Source organism: Periophthalmus magnuspinnatus, chromosome 21 (genome assembly GCF_009829125.3).
Source record: "Periophthalmus magnuspinnatus isolate fPerMag1 chromosome 21, fPerMag1.2.pri, whole genome shotgun sequence".
In the NCBI taxonomy this organism is placed as follows: Eukaryota; Metazoa; Chordata; class Actinopteri; order Gobiiformes; family Gobiidae; genus Periophthalmus; species Periophthalmus magnuspinnatus.
Genome location: NC_047146.1, coordinates 22,389,811 through 22,406,033, shown reverse-complemented (window position 1 = coordinate 22,406,033; position 16,223 = coordinate 22,389,811). Strand labels below are relative to the sequence as shown.

At 38.6% G+C, this 16,223-nt stretch overlaps 1 protein-coding gene across 1 annotated transcript in view; it reads right to left on the bottom strand.

Annotated features, from left to right (window-relative positions):
• LOC117389172 (receptor tyrosine-protein kinase erbB-4) overlaps nucleotides 1–16,223 on the bottom strand; it is a 336,244-nt gene that overhangs the window by 58,551 nt on the left and 261,470 nt on the right. The window contains exons 13-15 of the mRNA XM_033986791.2: nucleotides 15,556–15,688; nucleotides 10,731–10,824; nucleotides 3,689–3,843 (exon numbers count right to left, since the gene is read on the bottom strand). Of these exons, the coding sequence (XP_033842682.1) occupies nucleotides 3,689–3,843; nucleotides 10,731–10,824; nucleotides 15,556–15,688 (382 nt within the window). The remainder of the gene's footprint in view (nucleotides 1–3,688; nucleotides 3,844–10,730; nucleotides 10,825–15,555; nucleotides 15,689–16,223) is intronic.

The window sequence follows — 16,223 nt, the reverse complement described above, 5'->3', positions numbered from 1 at the left end:
TGTTTTAACTGACAATATTCGCATCTTTGGGGTTGAGTAATAGCGCCGCTTTCTGAAGTTGAGGAATAAAAAACACTTCACTTTTGTTTATTTATACTGACAGAGAAGATGGTGAACTGTGTGTGTTTCATGTAGATAGGCCCAGCAATTACAGAGATATTAACCATAACGCAGGTCAACAAAGCTGCACTTTAACAGCTATTTCCATCATAGAAGTCCGACTTGTCCTCCAGATTATTTTTAAACTATAGGGATTCTAGACGCATTCATACACCAGTGTCTGCGTACACTGGTGTATGAATGTGTGTGAATGAGTGAGTGGTTTCTTGATGTAAAGTGCTTTGAGTGCCTTGAAGGTGGAAAAGCGCTATACAGTTGTCCCTCACTATAACGCTGTTCACCTTTCGCTGCCTCGCTGTTTTGTAGATTTTTTACAAATTTGCATGCTTTTTCTTTTTTTTACAGTATTGTGTTCTGCGTCCTGATTGGCTAAGGGACTGTAAGACCACTGTCAATCAATCTCCTCCTTGTCGTGTCTCCTGTGCAGTACAGAATGCGTTCAGTCAAATTTACATGAATGTTGGATCGCAGTGTGACTCTTAAGTGCTGTATGTTTTCTCCCCGACAAAACTCATAATTTTGATAAAACGTTTGCACCGACAAAGGCACCTACGAAGGTTTGAACTTTGAGAGTGTTTAAACAAGAAACAAATGTGAGAAAATGTTAATACCTGTCTGAGAAAAGTGTATGGTTTTACAGCCTTAAAACATATATAATAATTGTAAAAAAAAAAAATAAAATAAAGCTGACTACTAGTTTGCGGATTTCGCCTATTGCGGGTTACTTTAAGAACATAACCCGCGTTAAACGAGGGACCACTGTATATAAAAGTGCTACACAAAAAATGTGACCAGCCTATTGGCAGTTTTCCAATACTAGAATATGATAATGGGCAAGAGACAGTTTCCCTATTAATTATATTGTACATTGCCATGAAATATCCAAAGGGCAAATTCTCAAATGTTGAACCTGTTTCTTTTTTCAATTACCGACTAAACCCAATGACTCACCGCATTACAACATAATTTTCCACTTTAATTATTTCAATTTTAGCTGCCCCTATCTGTATGAATGAATATTGACCTATAGAATGCTGCGATGTCATCAGAAACCCAGCTTTTGCTTAGTATAATTATAACTATCTCCGCAGTGAGTCTAGGTTTGGTTATAAAGGCATATACTTTATTTGAAAAAAGCTGCAGGAATATCAGTTTGTTCCTAGAGGAGTTCTGAAGTGATCATAGTAGTTCAAAAGTTCACCCAGTATTTCAGGCAAAACATGAACACTGTGTAGGCAGCCGTCACAAATTAGCCAATAAAAATGAAAGTCAGGATTGAGTATGCTTTATTATGCCCCCAGAATTGAACTATTTGGAGTTTTGGACTATGAAGACATACTTTTGACAAAACAGAAATAAACCACTACTAAACCACGCATAGACTAGTACAGATTGCATATGAGGGAATAAGAAGATGCACTGTATGTTATTTAGGATTTTATCTCTTTTTATCCTCATATTTAGACAGACAACATCAACAAAGCCATGTGTTTATGTGACGCCTGTGGGCAAATACAGTCTAAGAAGAGAATTTGAACTTTGTTGGCTAATCCGTGAGTCTAGCTGTTAAAAATCTGTTTGGTTTCACAAGTCTGCTTCACAGTTTGCAGTGAGCGTTTTTTGTTCACCTATGCTAGCACTTATTTGTTTATGCCTCGGAAATCGCACTTTTGGTAAATATTCTTGTAGTGGGGAATTAAAAAGTGCACAATGAAACTATTTTGGCGAAAGGCCGACCACATACTGAGATGTTGATGCCTTACTCCATATTCCATAGTATGGCATTAAACTTATAGCAGCAAGCAAATGGTACCACTAAGCAAATTTGCAGGGAGATTAATAGGAATGCATGTTTTTTTTTTTTTTTTGTTTGTTTTTGCAACTGAATGTATAAAATATAGATATATTTAATGCCATACTGTGGAACATTCCAGGCAAAGCAATAACATATCCAAGGAGACAGGCAGCTGGTAGAAGACGAACAAAAGTATAGAAGTAACAAGCAAAAATAAGTAATCCGAGTCTTCCCTATGATTTAAATGCGTGGATATATAGATGTTCTGCATGTAAAAGGCTGGGTCTATCACTCTGTAGTATCAGCGTAATTTTGAATGAACATAAAATGCGTATTTGGCATTTTAAAATCTCCATAGGTTTAACATTAGGCTAAGTGAAAATTCTATGGTGTGTAACAACATAATCCAAAGCTCTATAGACTGTAAATGGCACAGCTCTTACCTTTATTCCCTAACCAAATACAATGTTTTTAGCTTCGAAATTGAAAACTATGACAGAAAATATGATAACCATGGATATATTTTAGGAACAAAGTTGATTAAGCACAGAAATTGGCTATTACCAGAAAATGAGAAAGGATAATGTGGCACAAAATCCTTTCAGTCTACCCTGAAACAGGTGCTGCTGGAACAAAATGGCTGATTTAGTCATCAAATGTAACTGACTACACCACAATACCCAGATATAAAGGATGACAATCAGAATCCTGTGTATTTTGAACAGTTTTAACCAGAGCTAGTGCTTCACAGTACTTCTACAACTACTACTACTGCGATTATACCATGGATCATGTTATGTTTCATTGTTTTCCATGTCGTAGTTTGATTTATTTCTGTAGTTCATGTGTTTTAATTTGACATGTGTCCTGTGTGCTGGTGTTTTTGAGTTTTACTTCCTGTCTGTTGATTGCCTGCCCCGCCCCCATGTATTTCAGCCATGCCTTGTTTCCTGGCATATTTTAGCCTCATACTGTACTTCCTCTTGTCCTTAGTTTTTGCATTGTCATTTACCGTGTCTTAATTTGATGGTTGCATACTCTAAAGTACCGTTCGAAGGACCCGGCCGACGAAGGGTGCTCCCCCGTGTAGCCCTCATCGACCGCAAAGGAGCTTACGTTTCGTAGCCTAGCAACCCTGATAGGTGCTGATTAATGAGTTATGCGGTCGCTGACTAATGAGATAAATGTTTAAAATGGACTCTGAAATAATTACTAATAATAATTTTACTTTTAATTATTTATTATTTAATTGAAGAAGAGGTGTCATCATCGCCGGCATTTATTTCTGTTTAGATTGAATGAAGTAAGGAATATCAATAGGCAATATCAATAGGCAAATATAATATAATTATAGGTGATTTCTTCCCAGGTGTAGCTAGTATTACATAAATATAACTTGTTTTTCCCGTAGAAGAATTCACGCGCGGTGCATGATGGGATACAGAGGTGCGCGAAGTCTGCTCGGATGCATGCTTCGGTCACGGCTAATCTCCATGGAAATGCTGGAAAATTATGTTGATTTAAATTTTTATTATTTAGCAGTTTTGCTCTTTGACAAATTATTATAAAATAATCTCCTCTTACCCAGTTAGACAAGGCTTTTTATCGATTGACTTGTATTTGGGATTGGGGAAACTCAATGTAACTTGTACTTTTCCTTGAGTACTTTCCACCACCGAATATACTTCAAATATATTTATATATGTAGAATGCATTTTTTTCCAGCCTAATAATTCCCCCCACACATTTGAAGCTGGCTGCGGGTGCTCTTACCCCTGGGTGCAGTTGGCGTGGCAGGGGTGGCACTCGTTGTTGGCCTCAGCGTACTTGAATATGAAGCTGTTGGCACCCTGCAGCCCATCTGGACATTTCTCCACACAGTTTGGTCCATCTTTGAAGTGAAGGCACTTTATGCAATGCTCTGGGCCCTTTGGGAACACAACACAGACAAAATATAGGGTTCATTTTCATTTGGAGGAAACAAATGCACACCAGTCTGAAGGAATAAAAGTATTAAGTCTCTTTCAATACATTTGCCAAGTATATACACTGCATTTAGGGCTGTCACAATAACGCATTTAGAAGCATCATATATTGTTACAGAGATATATGGCGATAAATGATAATATGCCACTGGTACAATAACAATAATCCCAAAATAATCCCAGTAGACACAATCACAATTTAATCATCTGGTAACAAACTTTTGTACTTTTTATGTTTTATATGGACTTATATACATGTTTGTTTTGTATTTTAAACAGGACACACATAAAAAAAAGAGAGCCCACGTGCTCTCATTGGGTTCCCTGTATAAATAAAGACCAAGGAAGCAAGAAGAAAACCTCATTTTATTACATCTAAAATACCGCAAATCTCCACACTTTTGCAAAGAAATTGTACGTGCAATACATTTTTAGCTCCAAAATATATTGCTCCAGCTTTCATACATTGAACGATAATTGTGACAGGCCTAACTGCATTTCATTGCGGAGAACAGAGACAACCTATGATGAAATAGTGTCTCATTCTGAATTAGTAAGACTTGGACTTGGATTTGGACATAGTGCATAAATGCCACATAAGGAACTGGGGTAATTCAGAAGGAGTGCACTCGAGATGGAGGACAGAGAGAAGGCAAGATCACTGAGCTGTGTGTGAATACGAAAGAGAACGAGTGAAAGAGAGTGAAAGACAGTGAAAGAGAGAGTGAGAGAAAGAGAGTGATGTGACGAGGGTGCAGACAGACGAGACGCATAACGCAACATGAGCGGAGCGGAGCAACACATAATAACCATTGCTCAAAGTACACACAATGACCACAACAATTCCCCCAGAACAGGATTTATGGAGCTAATATAAGAGGGGAAGAGAAGGGGAAGAGAGGGAAGAAGAACGAGGAGGAGGAGGAGAAGAGAGAAGAAGAGGAACGTAGAGGGCTATGATAACAGGATGCTCCTTGACAAACACATTCCTATACACATTATTGCAATTATTGCTATTGAATAGGCACACAAAAGATACAGTTTATCTATAAAACTGTAACCACCTAGAAATTGATGTATAAAACTACTTGTATTGACTGATGCAATCTTCTTAAGCTTGAAATGAAATCACAGCACTTTATTCAATATCATGGCAGCGTGGTGTGTGTCGCTTTATCTCATTTCAGTAAAAGGAGATATAAAGTTCACTACTACTATGGCTACTACTATTACTGCTATCATTATTGCTACTACTACTACTACTACTGCTACTACTATTACTGCTATGATTATTGCTAATACTACTACTACTACTACTACTACTACTACTACTACTACTGCTATTGCTGCTACTATTACTGCTACTATTACTGGCACTATTAATGCTACTACTACTGCTACTATTACTGCTACTACTGCTATGATCACTGCGACTACTGCTGCTACTATTACTGCTACTATTACTGCTACTACTGCTGCTACTGCTATTGCTACTATTACTGGTAACTACTACTGCTATTATTACTGCTGCTACTATTACTGCTACTATTACTGCTACTATTATTGCTGCTATTACTGCTGCTAGTACTGCTACTATTACTACTACTGTTACTGCTATTACAACTGCTACTACTACCACTACTATTACTGCTACTACTACTGCTACTATTACTGCTACTATTACTGCTACTATTACTGCTGCTACTACTGCTACTATAACTGCTATTATTACTGCTACTACTAGTGCTACTATTACTGGTACTACTAGTGCTATCATTACTGCTGTTACTATTACTGCTACTACTACTGCTATTATTACTGCTACTACACCATGAGTATTCAACCACGCTCAGTATAATTATGCAAATTGAAATTCTCACTGCTGTTATGGGCTGCTCTGTTGAGTCTGGCACTTTGCTTTTATGAGAGTCTCCCCGCCCTTTACTGCTCTGTGTGTGCCGCAAATAATCCAACCTCATGACCGGCCTAAAGCATGTGTCAGTGTGCACAAGCAGCATTTGTGTCGGAGAGCGTAGGAATGACCACATTATTAAAAGACAGTGAATGCACCATGTCTCAAGCAAAGACCCCTGCTGTAAATTTAAATTGGTTATCCCGGCATGATACCGGGTTTTGTAAGCTAGTATTCTGACATATTTGCATTTTTTTTATCATTTTGTAAAGTTACTACTGCTTAAATCTAAACTTTTAACTAAAGCGTATCCAAAAGGCATAAATTTCACTGGTTAAAGGGGCGCTATGTCACTTTTCTGAAGGGGGTCTGTCACCTGCTTGTCTCCATAAAGATATTATTGTTTTATTTTGAATGTTGCACAATATGGTATTAAAAATGTCCATTTTGCATTTTACAGTGTTGCTTAAAATGCATTAAAAACATCTATCACCATTGAAATTTATAAGTTTAATGCCATACTGTGGAACCTTTCAGTCAAACCAACAGTGGCAGGCCGTGCATTTCACGCTTGGGTCTTGACGTCTCACATTACAACATCACCTTGATATAGACTTGTCAAGCAACACTTAATTTCAGGAGTCTTCAAAACCAATGAGCATGCATTGCATTCACATTTAAGAGTAGGAAACTAAGTTCACAGATACTATCAAAAATAAAAAATAAAAATGCAATTTAAAGATGCCAAACTAAATGCCACCAAAATCACGCTATGTGAGATTAAACAAGTCTGTCCAATAAACTGCGCAATGTCGCCGTTTCGCATAAGACACCAACCAGACAATAACAAAACAAACTATTCTTTGAAAATAAAGTAAACAGATCATTTGCATTTTTTGACAATAGTCTATACAACAACAAATGACTGAAAATGTGTCACAGCTGAGATTGAGTGAACTTTAGTGCAGTTTTAACTGAGGTGAATTCAATGCATCACGTTATTATTAACATTATAAACTCACTTGCTCCGTGGAGCTCCGTCTCCCTGCGTGCTGGTGCACTGAGCTGCAGGTCCACTCGAATGTCTCCAAATGTTTTTAAATGCACCGCAGCTTTAAGGTCCCAGCCGTACAACAACAATACAATTTGCAGCGTGTCTCAGAAGCTGTGGCCACGGGTATGGTCCATAGTTGCTCATGTGGAAATAACTGACAAATCCTTTTCCTTGCTGGGACAATTTAACTAGTGCAGGGGTTGCTGACCTCTTCTCATAACATCCAGCTTTTCGTGAAAGGCTGGTCTTGAAAATGGCGTGGAAAGTATATCTGCAACCAGATCAATCTCTTCTCCTCCTTCAGCCATTATGCGTTAAAAATACAGCAATAGCTGTTTGGTATCTCCGGGTTTAGTTCGACATTCTGCAAACTGCCACCTTTCACGCTGTAGCAGCGACATGTACATGTCCAGTTTGCATAACACCTTCTAGCTGACCCTGGTGTGCAGAATCGAGATCAGATTGGCTACTGAAATATAATTGGATAAAAACTCTACCACAATAAACAACATTGGAAGTCACTCAACTAAGTGGATATAATATGACAAAGAGAATAGAGAAAAGAGAATATTTTTGTTTACATATTTATGAAAATAAAATAAAATAAATTCACTTTTCTGAGCATATTTAGGCCAGCAGAAAAGGCCTTGCTGGCCCTGACGACCCACCACTACAAACCAAAAACATCTCCATGGATACAAGCAGGTGGAGGTCCTCCTCCAAGCAAAGTAAGATTCAACAGTAATTTGTGGAGATGCAAGCCTACTCACAGTAAGGACTGATCTAATAATCAACCAAATAATCAAATAATAAAATGAAATGAAATGAAAAAACAAAACAAAAAAACAACAAATCCTTTTGTTTAACAAAATTCTTTGGCAAAATGTTACATGGTGGGGCTTTAAATAGTATATGCCAAATCATGACCGACTCTAGATACAGACATTGAGTGTTTGCTGACCCATTCAACCCTACTACCTAATACACACATATAGCTCTATATTTGCTCACCTAAATATTCAGTCTGCCCATCAAAATTCAGCAGGCTACAACTGGGCCTGTGCCAAATTCATTTTGTAATCACCATGGGATGTATTTGTGTTGATCAAATCAAACACATAGCAGGCCAGCAGTGTATGGGGTTGCATTAACACATACATTCCATAGTTGTTATTCACTGTATTGTCATATATAAGTGCTGCGTGTCCTCATAGTGCATTGGGCCTATCAAATCACACTGTGTAAGCTGTAATGTAATTGCTATGGGCTCCGGGGCAATAACACAATTGTGGTAATCCATTTGTGATTCCTGTGATGCTCGTATGACGTTCATAACAAGTCCACAAAGGTTACCCTGGGACATGAACACACACTGTAGGATTGTTAAAAGGAGAGGGCCTTCAAATGCATTTCTATACAGCATTTTAACCATACATTACATTGAACAGAGATGATCAAAGTCATACAACAGTGCAAACCAGTAAACTCAAGATGGAATATAGAGGTAAGGATAGATATGGATACATCTACTTTGGGCTACTACAGGGCTGCCCTTGTCACCGGTTCTGTTCATTGTTTTTTATGGAAAGAATTTGTAGGCACAGTCAGGGGCAGAAGGGGGTCCGGTTCAGGGACCACAGGATCTCATCTCTGCTGTGTGTAGATGATGTTTTCTGCAGCCTGAAGCGTGCCTTGGGGCAGGTTGAGATGAAAATCAGCTCCACCAAATCTAAGGCTATGTTTCACGACTGGAAAAAGGTGATTTACCCTCGCCAGGTGGGTGGAGAGTCCCTGTCTCAAGTGGAGGAGTTCAAGTATCTCGGGCTCTTGTTCATGAGAGAGGGAAGAATGGAGTATGAGATTGACAGGCAGATCGGTGCAGCGTCTGAAGAAATGGTCACTGTACCAGACCTGTTGTGGTGAAGATCAGAAGCTCTCGATTTACAGTCAGTCTACATTCCTACCCTCAACTATGGTCATGTGCTTTGGGTAATGACCAAAAGGACAAGATCGCAGATAACAAGCGGTCAAATGAGTTTCCTCCACAGTTTTTATGCTTCTGAATGTATATAAAAGTAAACATGAAAGCAAAAGGTCACATAACTTTTATAAAACTTAACTGCACCATTTTATACCTGCCTCCATCAGAACAAAAAGTACAAACGTGTCCACAGCCATCCATAAGTCATTTTAACCCCTAGTTCAGAGAGTTATAATCAATATCAGGGCTGAAAGCTGCTTTTCAACTTAGAATAATGTTCTTCATCATAGTGAACCACAGGCAAAGGCGGCAGCAGGGCCTGATAAATGTGGGGCAAAGAAGAGCTTTAAGGCTGCAGTCAGTACTCAGGCAATTATGTGAATATAGATCCAGAGGTAAACTTTCCAACTTTTCTGTAGGCTGGTCCACCACCTGCTCTATGAAGATGTTATTGCTTTGCCTGGAACAATATGACAGTAACCAAGGAGACAAGCAGGTGATACCAACAGACCAAGTTAACAAGTTTGAATTGTGGAGAGGCAAGCCCACTCACTTTAAGTTAATTCCAAGTATTATAAACCTGATTGAAAAAATTCAAGATAAATCATGTTAATACCATGATATGGGACATTACAGGAAAAGCTATAACTTCTCCAGGTCCCCTTCTTGCCCACAGAAACATAGAGAAAGACACTTTCACCTCCATTCTCTCTCTCTCTAAAACCAACAAATCAGGCTACAAATCTAGGGGTAACAATAGACTCAGACTTGAACTTAAACAGCACATTTACAACTCTTTACCATCTAAAAACATTGCAAAAATCGAAGGTATACTGTCAAAAACAGACTAAGAGAGACTTATCCATGTATTTGTCTCCAGTAGATTAGACTACTGTAACGGCCTGCTCACTGGCCTCTCCAAACGAGCCTTAGCATAGCTGCAGTACATCCAGAACGCTGCTGCTCAGGTCCTGACTAGAACCAGGAAGTACAAGCACATGCGTCCTGTGCTCAGGTCTCTGCACTGGCTTCATGTGGCTCAAAGAATTTACTTTAAAGCACCAGCACCAAAGTACATCTCCCACATGTTAGTGCCATATGAACCATCTCACTCTTCACTCTCACTCTTTGAGGACTTCAGGGACTCGGGAATAAACATGGGGAATCAGCATTTCAGTTTTATGCAGCTAAAAGATGTGGAACAGGCCTCTACTTTGACAATTTTAAATCAGACTCAAAACAGTTCTGTTTAGCTGTGCATACGACTGAAAGGTTTTTATACTGCACATTTCTCCTTTAATGTTAATTTTATTATGATTATTTGTGATTATTTATGTTTTGATTTGTTGTATTATGATATTATTGTCTTCCTTATTCTGTAAAACACTTTGAATTTACTGTGCAAATTGTTCTATACAATAGAGACAAACAAAGAAAAATGTTTTACAGCTCAACAACTGTGGGTTTCACAAGTTTAATGTTGTGCACTTAAATTTCTATTAGTAATATACTAAACCAATTCACAGTTTTCACTTTTAATTCTTAGGATCACTGAAAACACTTTGGACAGTTTCCTGCCATATTAACAAATGCAAACAGTTGTTAATCATAGCACATTTGACATTGATGGTACTAGAAGCATTCATGATTCCAATGCAATACAAACATATTCTATTTTCAAGGATACCCATTATTAAATCAGACATATTGTGCTTGTGTCTGCTATATAATTATTATGTATGACATTTGTGGATCATTATGTTCTGAAAAGTCGATTTTTTGTAAAAAAAAACAAAAAAACAAAAACTTTAATGAAACTTAAATTAGAGAAGATACTGACATTTCTGTAGAGACATCATTGTTCTGTTTCAGTCATAACTTACCGGCCCATTGCAGGTCAAAGAGTCATCGTCCGCTCTCTCACACTGAGCGTCACACTCCACACACACGGAGCCGTTGGCGTACTCCCGGATCTCCCTGGAAACATCAGCAGAGATAAGAATCAGGAAACTCATCTAGTACACACAGAAAATAGAGCAGATAGGAGAAAAGCCACTCGAAATGATAACTCCATGCTCAAAGCCTGCTACCAAGTTGAGAATGAGACTTGAGAGACAAGATTTCAGAGACCCCTTAATTGAATTAGCATGAAAGCAGTGATGAGATTAACCACAACCAGCTGACAAAACCATGACAAACACCGAGAGACGTTGTGGTTTATGGCTGGCCCATACTGTGTCAGAGTTGTTAGTTTTTCCATATTCAAAATAACTTATTCTATGTTAAAGGTGTACTGTGTAGCATCTCTGGAAGGCCGTCCACCACCGGCTTGTTTCTGTGGAGATGTTATTGCTTTGCTTAAAATGTCCCACAGTTTCACATTAAACATATCTATTTTGCATTTAATCAGTTATTCATACCTTGAAAAACATGCATTCTTGCTTTGAGTCGCCTTTCCATAGCTATAACTTGGTCCAATGACATCACCTGCTCATGTTTAATTTTACACTGTGGAACATTGTGGGCGAAACAATAAAATCTCGAAACAAGACTAGAAAATTTACACAATACACCTATAATGCAATAAATATTTTCAGTAAATGACCACAGCCATAGCCCACCTTTCTCTGGTTGAAAAAGCACATGAACCAATTTTTATTCAAGCCATTATTATCATTATTAAACATGTTGAACACAAAATGCTCAATCTTATTTAAAACATTCAAATAAACAAAAGCCAAGATAAACTGAATATAGTGACATTCAGGGGCTATTTAGAGAATAATGATGCACCTCTTTACCAACACATGCACGCCCTGGAAAGTGGTCAGAGAAAAACCCAAAGTAACACACTGGATGACATGCAAAACCTATTGAAGTAATAAAATATAAACATTACATCTGAGCAAGTTAACTATTTCTACTTGGTCTGAAACAAATATCCAGCATGTCCAGCAAAGGTTACTAACTTATAGAAGAAGTGTTGCCAAGATGGTTCCATGAGAACTGGAGTTAATTAGCTAACTGATAGCATCACTCAGGATGGTGACACAGCAGCTGAGAGGCAGCATACCTGCAAGGGCCACACTCTTTTAAAAATCAATTAAATTAAGTGCCTTTTTATTCAATTTCTCCAATCCCTTTATAATAGCACCAGAGTGGCCAGGAACACTCATTAAATGTGACCACAATGCGACTGGCTGGCACGCTGCCTTTGTCACCGCTGGACAAGGATAATGACTTTTGGGGGACTTCTCTTCTGGTCAGCAGGGGAAAACATACTGGTTAATCTCAGCTACAGAAAAACGCAGCATGGCCCATGGGATCACAACCAAATGAGTCATTAATTATTCCTCATCTGGCCTTCATAAAACCTTGGCCAAGGTAAGGCTGTGTCCACATACATGCTGCTGGAAATAATGATAGCTTCATGATATCACTGTTGCTCAATACAGAAAACACAAGAATAATCATTTTAAAAATCAGAATGACAAAAGCTGAAATAACTATATAAATATATATTTTTTAAAAGAAAAAATAAATTCAAAACAAAGCTAGAAACAACTAAATTGTATTATACAGGTGAAAAAAAGACCAGTAAGTGATTTTAAAACACACGTAAAACAATCTGGTGTGGCTGTGGTCACAGGTGGGTCGTGTTGGTGAGCAGGACAGGATGGTGTGTGAGTGAGCTGAAGGACAGGTAGGGGGCGCAGGTGAGCTGAAGGACAGGTAGGGGACGCTGATGAGCTGAAGGACTGGCAGGGGGCACAGGCGGGCTGGAGGACAGGTAGGGGACGCAGGTGAGCTGGAGGACAGGTAGGCAGGGCGTGGCCCCGTGCGCAAGCATAGACTGTGACACGCAGTGACACGCCTAGCCCTCCTGCCCCACATCCTCTTCTCCATCACCTCTGTCAGATTTAGTCCTGAACATTTCCAGTGTGGTTTGAAATTATGGATGATCACAGTGTTGTTTTGATTTCATACAACCCCGACGTTAAAACATTTGTGACAAAGATCTCATTAAGTCAGATTTTATTACCTGTACAACATGAATAGAATATCTGTTATGTTACACTTTCATTGAAAATAAGTTTTCAGCAGACAGCAATAGATTGCTGTAACGGGGGAACAAAAGTTTGTCTTTAAGAGAGAGAAACTTTAAATAGAGTCTTTAAATAGTAGAGTAGTAGACGTATTAGAGGCCTGTAATCCTCAGGCCAACAAGCAGCAGCACTACATTGAAAACAGTCATTATTCTGAACTTGAAATCACTGCATGGGTCAGGAACAGTCCCAGAGGTCATGGCCTGTGAACACAGGTTGTAAAATGCAGGTTAAAGCTGTGATCTACAGAGGAGAAAATCTAATATTCATAGATCACATTGTGTTTCATAACATTTAAATTAGCCTCAGTCCCCCTCAGTTTCCACACCTGATATGTATACACTTTCCTCGTCGTTCCTTTTGGCTTTTCCCTCTTGCCTTTTCCGTGGCAATTCGTCTTTTTCCTGGTATGCAAAAACATGTGATATAAGTTTTACACCATGAACAGGTTATTAATAGAGTGCTAATGCCTTTCTTTTGTTCACCAGCCAAATTGCATTAATATTAATAAACCTAAATAGTAAAGCTTTATACTTTGGAAGTGGTGCAGTGCAGAGAACATGAATGACCTGCCGGAGTCCCCTATGCTCCATACAGTGAAAGCAGGCGCCCTGGCTGAATGATAAACAGCAGCAGAGCGGCGGGTTGGTGATTATGACAGCCACTGCACAGTGAGACGCCACTAAACACATTAGCTCTGTGCCAAACACAGGGCCTCTGCAGGAAATGGGCCTGTTTTGGAGGAGATTTCGCATTATTGCAAAATAGGATAGGAAGAAAGACATTTGCTTTATGGTGTTATGTACATCTGTTGTCTCTGGCTCAGGGCTTTGTTGTGCTTAGTATAAAACATGGTGCAGAATAAGCTTAGCAAGGTTAAAGCTGAATGCAGTGAGCCATACATCTTTATAACAAGCAGATACATGTTGTTAAGTGTCCCTGAACAAGACACTGCACCCACAATACCCACTGTACTTACACTGTTAATGGTTGGTAATACTTGATAAGGTATCTAGTATATAAATGTGTAATTTCTAATAAATAAATAAATAAATAAATAAAATTCACTTTTTCAGCCAAAATTATTCAGTGGAGCAACCAAAAGAAAATAATAAAAATGCATGGTCATTATTAAGGATGTGTTCACACTTATCATGATTTGGTCCTTGTTTGAGCCTAATTTAGTCTGGATGAAGTCCTCGTTTAGTCCTGGTCCAGTAAAGGTTTAGTCCTGGTTTAGTCCAAGTTTAGTTCCATGTTTAGTCCTAGTACAATTTAATTTTTGATGTCGTCTATGTGCAAGTGTGAACAGACCCTAAGAAGATTTACAAAGAGGAAGGAAAAGAAGCTAACCCTTAAAACCAAACCTATATGCTGCATTCAGACCAGGGCGTCAGGGGCATTGAGTTTACATGCAAAGTCTATAGTGGATGCACATCTAGGCCATCCTGCCTTTCTGCAACCCATTTTCAAGGATCAGCGCGGTGCGAATCTGGCATTGATGAGTAAACCAATCAGAGACTATGCACCAGTAACAGCAATGTCATTATCCAGAAGAAGGAGAAAGACATCAGCTACAAACTAGCAGCAACTTAATTATTCTGGGCGCACCGGTTAGCCTAAAGGCCCAGCCATGCCGCCACTGAGCCAAACGCCTCCATTGATGGGTTTAATAAATACACTACAGCCACTCTCTCAACCTGGTCTGCCATCGTTCACAAAGAGATTGGTTAAACAAAACATCCAAAGGTGCTCGCAGATCGCAATGGACGCTCTGAACACGTCAGCCCTCAAATGCAAAGGCACCCAACTAGAGGTGTCCAACTGAAAGCATCCAACGCATTTGACACCATGGTCTGAACACAGCATTGTCTCCTTGTGCTGGACATCCATAACATCTATAACTGTAAATCAAGTCCCAAATGCCCATTTGGCTCTTTGGTAAGGACTGGTCAAAGAGATATTCTTTTACAGTAAGCGTTTAGTATGTAATCCTGGACTACATTGAGCATGCTCACTGTTGTTGGAAAATTCATTTCCATATTGACTACACCATAATGACAAGCTGAAATGCACTGAGACTTAAAACAATTAAAAGAAAGAAAGAGGTCCCCAAGACATAGTGTTAGGTTGTGAGCAACTGTCACCAGAACCCAAAAGGTAGAAATGCCAAATGTAAAGTTGGAGGAGGTACTGCTAAAGCACTGGATACTCAAGTCCATTACTACACAGGTAAGAAGCATCAGATATAGTGCACATATATAAACCTATTATATGTGCACTATATCTGAATTCTGCCAAATGACTGAGTACATTTCACCACTCATCCAGGTAGCTTGATAAGTCAGTGTGGAGGGAGGAGCTAACTACAATGAAACTAACACACCCTAGTTGTTGTAAACTTAATGAGTTTCGGTCCAGTTGGCAGAATACCATTTTCATTTGTGATATAAGTACACTAGTTTGAAGCCAACTGAACTATAGGATTAACAGGATTGCTGAAAATATCAGGAAGTGAATCCATCCTCCAAATATCATCTCCATTATAATGCTCCCTTATGCGGGCCGTGATAGTGAGGACAGAGTGGACACATGGACTGACCCTTGGTGCAGGTGGCAGGAGTCCACACAAGTCCGGCCTCGGCTGAAGTATCGACAGGTGAGACACTGGTCTGGGCCTGGGCCCCAGCACCCAGCATCTGAGCAGAGAGGGTCACACACCATACCACTCCGAGCTGCAAAACACAAAGGAGATTAACAAACAGTATGATATTCAAGAATGTGGTCACTGTTTACACTAATACACATGCATGTCTAAAAATCATCTTTCAGAAATTGAGTATGACTAGTGTGTCCACAAGAAGAATTTGTACAAAAATGAAAAATATGAATTCTGTATTTGCTATTAATCTTATATGATCACTCAGGTAAGTAATAATTTGCATATTTCTTTACATCCCAATTCCCTTTTTTTTTTTTTTTTGCTATGTCTTAAAATATAGAGATTAAAACTAAAAATAACAATAAAACATTCAATAGTTTGGACACACCCTCTCATTCAATTTTTTTTTCTTTATTTTTACTACTTACAATTTATATACATACGGAAGACATCAAATATATGATGCAAGATAATGGAATATGTAGCAAAAAAAAAATAAAATATCTATAAAAATAAAAATATTTTATATAAAATCTCAAATCCATATTAACTTCACATATCCGTATATCTTCTGATATATAAAATTGTGATTGTTAAAAAAAAAAATA